Raw genomic sequence first — 6,427 nt, 5'->3', positions numbered from 1 at the left:
AATTATTAAAAATTAACTTTTTAATTATATTTTTTCAGGTTATGTACAAAATAAATGTAGTATTAAAAACTGGGTTTCTCAAAATTCATCATAATATATCTTTTCAACCACAAACGGAAAAGAATCAGGCACTCTGCAGCTAGCTTGAAGCCTTATAAAATATCGTTTAAGGTATTTTTTAATTTTTTAATTATTTAAATTGTTCCTATTTCAATTGCATAAAAATGAAGTTATGTGATATTTACTTTTTCATGTTAATAGCACGGATCCATCTTTCTTTTCTCTAATTTATATGTAATCTTTGGGAACCCATAAAAACTACACTTACTATTTTTGCTATTATTAACACAATTAAATACGCAATATGTATTTGCACACATATTTGATAAAATTTATGCGTAAAAAGGTAGGGCCAATTTTGTCATATTTCGCCGCTACGCACGCTGGCATCGTTTCAAAGTACCCCTACCATGGTCACGCACGGATCGAATAAAAGAGTTTTAATTGTAGTCGAAACGTCAATAGTTGAAATGTAGTAGTACGATGTAAATATATTAACTCTGACACTATCAAAAGATGTCATGAAATAAACTAAGTTTTACTATCCTGACCAAAAATTTTTAGAATGTAATGTTCATTATTATATTTTATATTTATGTTGTTAATGTTGAGTGTCAAAGTTTATTTTAAATAATCTCAACGACTATGTCCAATTCCGCACATATCAATCCTTACATAACTAAAATACAAACGTCGCTCTCTCAAATGCAAGAAACAAAAAAACTGATTTTTGTTTGGGTAAAAGAACACTCAGGCATCACATCATAATGAACAAGTTGACAAAATAGCTAAAAACACATACAAATATGAGAAGGTGTTAGATCCTTATTAAAATTGGATGCGAGGATAAAATATAGCCAATAGTAATTTATATCAAAAATGAACAAGATACACTTTGCGTGAACCCAACATTCGAAAAAGTTTCTGGTTTGCAAATACAACTATCCGAGAAGTTCCATATCAGCCATCTCCCGCATAAAGTTTGGACATGCTTGCTATCCGACCCATTTATACAAAATAAATATAATTAAAGTGATATAAGGTTGAATGCTCGAATGAATAAATTTTAATCAAATAAAGGCAGATATCGAGCACAATTGTTATTATTAAATCTTGCCCAAGTACTTTCGTCCCTAGAACATCTTCAGGGGCATTTCGTCAAAATTAGGCTATCCAACAATGTATCTAGAATGTCATAAACATTAAATGATACATTAACACAACACGACACAAGGACAGACAGTTTAGAAATTATTAAAAATCGACGAAGCTACATATTGGGTGGCATCAGGAGAAAGAATGATTAAAAATTAAGAGATTGATTAAAAATAAATATAATTGTCAACAATCTTTGTGATATTTGCAAAGAAACAGCAGGTTTAATTCATATATTTTTTAATTGTAGCAAGTATACATGAATCAGACATCCTCAGAAAAAATCTAAAAGTTTAAACGTTTACGGTCCCTACATTGTTATGAATCTTTTAGCACCAAATAATAAACGTGTTTTAGATTTTATTTCATTTTGCATATTTCAGTCTAAAATGAAGTTGTATTAATTAGATTATTCTTATAACCGTAAATGCCTTTCCTTTTGTTTATACACCTACCTAACCGTTGTTTACTCAGTATTTGTTTTAATAAAATGCTCAGAAAAGTGTGACCCTTATCCTAATCCCAATTAATCCTAATCCTAATCCCAATTAATATTAATTAATTAATATTATGATTAATCTTCCCAAAAAAATTACGTTGAAAAGAGATTATAACAAATTATTAAGTCAGGCTGAGATAGTCTTAATAAAAATTAAAAACAAAAAACTAGAATGGGCTAATCCCAAAGCCAAAAAACACAACAGCTTGTGGCATTTCCTCCTACGGGTCCGACCGGCCAGGCTAGATTGGAGGAGTTTGGAAGCCTTCGTTACTATGTTAAAACAAATATATTCATAACTTAATATATTATTTACATCGTACTACTACATTGCAACTATTGACGTTTTGACTATAATTAAAATTCTTTTATAAATATTGCAATTAAACATGAATTTTAATTAAGTTATTTGATACAAATAAAAAATGTCTAAATATTTATGTAGATTTGTATACTACAGATAAGAGGGATTTTCCAAACTGTATATTTATATATATTAACTTGCAATCTATTAACATATTTTAAGAGATAAATACTATCTATTGTGGTTTAATGCCACAAGAAAATAGGTATAATTTTTAAAATAATATTTAATAGTGTAATTTTTAATTTTTTTCCGTAGTCTGAACAGTGTGTTACGTAGTAGATGATGCAGTTCTTTAAATTCGTGATACCTATTTTTATTATCATTTTAAAATTAGTATCATGTCAGTCAAAAGGTCGTAAGTACAATTTTTATTTTCAACATGAACCAGTCATCTGTCAATTTCAGATATCAATTTTTTAATTCATGTTAAACTTTTAAAAAGTGTAAACATGAAATTTAAATGTAGTGTTTATAAAATAGAGTTAATAAAGTGCTTATTGAAAATGACAAATTTGCCGAAACCTTTAAGCAATAATTAAATAGTGTTATTTACAACAGACCGAAAAACCCAGAAAATAAAAAAGTTTATATTTATATATATACATATATATATATATATATATATATATATATATATATATATATATATATATATTATATATATATATATATATATATATATATATATATATATATATATATATATATATATATATAGGGTTTTTATCGCGGTTCTCAAAGAATTAGTTTGTAAGCACTTTTTGAAATTATCTTTATTATATCTATTATGAAACACACATATATATTTAACATAGCCAATGTAAATTTAAAATAAACTATCTTTAAAATTGAAATTGTTATGACACTAACTAAATTATATTAACAAAATTTTGTACCTTTTTGTCACTGAATGCCTAAATGAAACTGTTCTCCACTATATAGATTTTAATCACCACTCAATGTCTTCGTTCTCAGCTTCGGTTATCCTTGTTTTTGGGAAATTACTTTTTCCAATTATCAGCTTCCACCAATTTAAAATATTTTTCTTCTTAATAGCATTTATATTTATTCTTCTTTTTAATATACCAATATCCAATCACCATATAACTATTATAATTTGATTTCTACTAATCTCCAATCATAATATAATTTTTAATTTCTTCCAATCTCCAACCAATATTCTTCTAATATACTTTCCAATACTATTAAATTTTAATACTAAATCACTGATTATTGCATACTTTACAATTTCTTCCTAATCCTGACTGACTAATCTTGAACTTACTAAACAACTGACTTCACTAACTGTAACTAACTGTGTCTGTCTTCTTACTAACTAACTGTCTGACCTTATACTGACTTCATAGTAACTGTCCTCCTTGAATCCAAATCACCTAGTATTTATACCTTTTCAATGTTCCAGAACCATCTGTCAAGAAATCATATTCGAATTGTTCTATTACCTACATATATGAATCTTCTCGAATAGTCTATTTCACAAACAAGGTTATCTTCCGTGTTCTAGAGAATTCTTTTTCTATCGAAAATTTTATTGACATTTAGGCTTTTCAGATCAGAATATAAACTTATATGTAAATTAAACAGCCTAAATTAATAAACTACACTACCTCAAATCCGTAATTATATGTAAATTAAATATCTCAAATCAATAAATAACCCCACTTCTACATTCGCAACCATCCCTTAACTATCACTTTCAGAGTATATTTGGTTGCCTATGCACATGGCTCACTTAAATATATCATAATTATTAAAAAAAAACTTTTTACACGTATTATATGCTAATTTCTTAAGAATGCCCTCATATAAATATATTCTATACTATAGTATATAACTTATTAAAATAACCAAATACTTTTTATATCTAATATTATCTAGTATATAACTTATAAATTAATTTTGTTTAAACACTATTTTTCTTTCTCCTATTTTCAATATCATCTCAATATATATATATATATATATATATATATATATATATATATATATATATATATATATATATATATATATATATATGTATATGTATATATATATATATGTAAATATATATATATATATATATATATATATATATATATATATATAGCATTTTTCATATAAAAATGCTTGCACGTCATTCAAGATTTATGACGTCAGAACCCCACAGCATTGCCAAAACATCAGAATAGTTAGTAAGTGAGGAATTTTTAAAATGTCAAACTATTATATTAACAGTAAATACACTTAGTTTTAAGACTACTGCAACACACTAAAATACATAAGAAAACATTTTAATACAAAATTATATATTCTAAATTTTAAACTTACCTCTTTTAGGGCTTTAATAGTAAAAACGTCCCGCAATTATTTCTTGTTCAAATTAATCTATCTTATATGAAAGCTTATCAGCTTTCTACAGACTATTTATTTGTTTTGGCATAGCACAATCACAATAGACAACAATAATTAGTTTTTAAAGCTATCAATCTAAATTTAATATGTATTTAAATACAATTTATTAATATATATTATATTATGATCAAATTGTGTAAGAAAGCAAAACATAAACAAAATTCTTACTCTAAAAAAGCGGCAACACTTTATACACTTTTGCCACACGCTGAACTGTCAATAAAATTTGAAGTATTCCCATATCAGTTCCGTGCAATTGTCTAATCTATTTAATTAAAATTATTATTTTGTGGAATATTAGACTTACAGAGTTATTTCATAAAATTTATAATATTAATAATAACAAATGTTTTTGGTTATTTAATCAATATAATTCAAAAATTTCCAATATAATGATGATTACTTTTTTCTGATTATTACACCATGTTGACGCCTATGAAAGATCGAGCAGTTCCGTATGGGTTTGGTATTATTAGCTGTGTTAGGAAAATTTGAACTCTAAGGTTGACGTTCTGAAAATTTTAAATATAAGTGACGTCACTGTATATAAATTGTGACGTGCAAGCATTTTTATATGAAAAATGCTATATATATATATATATATATATATATATATATATATATATATATATATATATAACCAAACAACACAGTTTATTAGGGCTGCAGTCAGTAGGTTTGGCGGGGATGTTATAGAAACACTCTTTTGACTTTTGGTCGAGCTTTCGGAATTCTTTTATTTCTTCTTCAAGACACTGTAATTAGAAGAAAGTGTAAATATTTACAACATATCCCAAATTGTCATTAAAATGTGTATTAATATATATTATGTTGTAAATATTTACACTTTCTTCTAATTACAGTGTCTTGAAGAAGGAATAAAAGAATTCCGAAAGCTCGACCAAAAGTCAAAAGAGTGTTTCTATAACATCCCGGCCAAACCTACTGACTGCAGCCCTAATAAACTGTGTTGTTTGTTTATATCGACAGTCAATAATATCCAGTATTTCTTGTATATATATATATATATATATATATATATATATATATATATATATATATATATATATATATATATATATATATATATATATATATATATACAGGGTGGTTCTTAAGTAATTGTACAAAAACTAACAGTAGATTTTGAACTTTAAAATATTACGATTTATGCCAACTTCCTTTAATAGAATGTTGTAATTAAGAAAGATACAGGGTGTTAAAGTAGAAATTAAAAATTTTATTTTTTGCTACAACTTTTATGTTTGTAAACATTTATGTATAAAAATTTACAGCTGGGTGCTCTTGAGTAAGAAAAATTATAATTTGATGCATAATTTGATGTAGCTAATAGAGGGCGCCACATACGCCTTATATCTTGCATACATGTGCGCTTAACTTTTTTGCTCTTTAAGTAAGCGCTGTTTTTGTCAAAAAATATTAAAGATACATTATTTTAACACCAGAAAACTATATTTGTTAATATCTTCAAACTCAACAGTTTTCGAGATAATCGCATTTTACAAATCAGATGCATAATTACGATTTAACCCAATTACTCCAGCAACGAAGGAAAAATTGACACAAACATCAATACTTCTGAATTTTGGTATAAAATACCTTTAACTAAAGTTAATAGTCAACGAAATATTAAAGAAAATAAAAATATATAGCAGGATAATTATTATTAGGATTTAACAAAATAATAGGATAATAGTATTTTACATCAAACATTTTACGTTTTATATTAAATTAAAGTCATAATCAAAAGATTTTATTTACAAACCAAATTAAATATCATTAAACTTTCTGTCAAAGTGTTTAATGTGTCCACCATTTTCTTCTATGCATTTATCAATACGTTTCATAAAATATCGTTTTACTATAAATAGCATCATTGGTTCAAAAGAAACTGCTGCAGTATTTATTTC

At 25.8% G+C, this 6,427-nt stretch overlaps 1 protein-coding gene across 1 annotated transcript in view; it reads left to right on the top strand.

The window, feature by feature from the left end:
- Positions 1–2,283: 2,283 nt before the first annotated feature.
- The window catches only part of LOC140435011 (chitotriosidase-1-like), a 32,187-nt gene continuing 28,043 nt past the window's right edge, over positions 2,284–6,427 (top strand). The window contains exon 1 of the mRNA XM_072523673.1: positions 2,284–2,436. Within this exon, the coding sequence (XP_072379774.1) occupies positions 2,361–2,436 (76 nt within the window). The 5' untranslated portion in view covers positions 2,284–2,360. The remainder of the gene's footprint in view (positions 2,437–6,427) is intronic.

This window comes from Diabrotica undecimpunctata, chromosome 2 (genome assembly GCF_040954645.1).
Source record: "Diabrotica undecimpunctata isolate CICGRU chromosome 2, icDiaUnde3, whole genome shotgun sequence".
NCBI classification, from domain to species: Eukaryota; Metazoa; Arthropoda; class Insecta; order Coleoptera; family Chrysomelidae; genus Diabrotica; species Diabrotica undecimpunctata.
The sequence above is the reverse complement of the archived record's forward strand: the minus strand, read 5'-3'. Positions and strand labels throughout refer to the sequence as shown.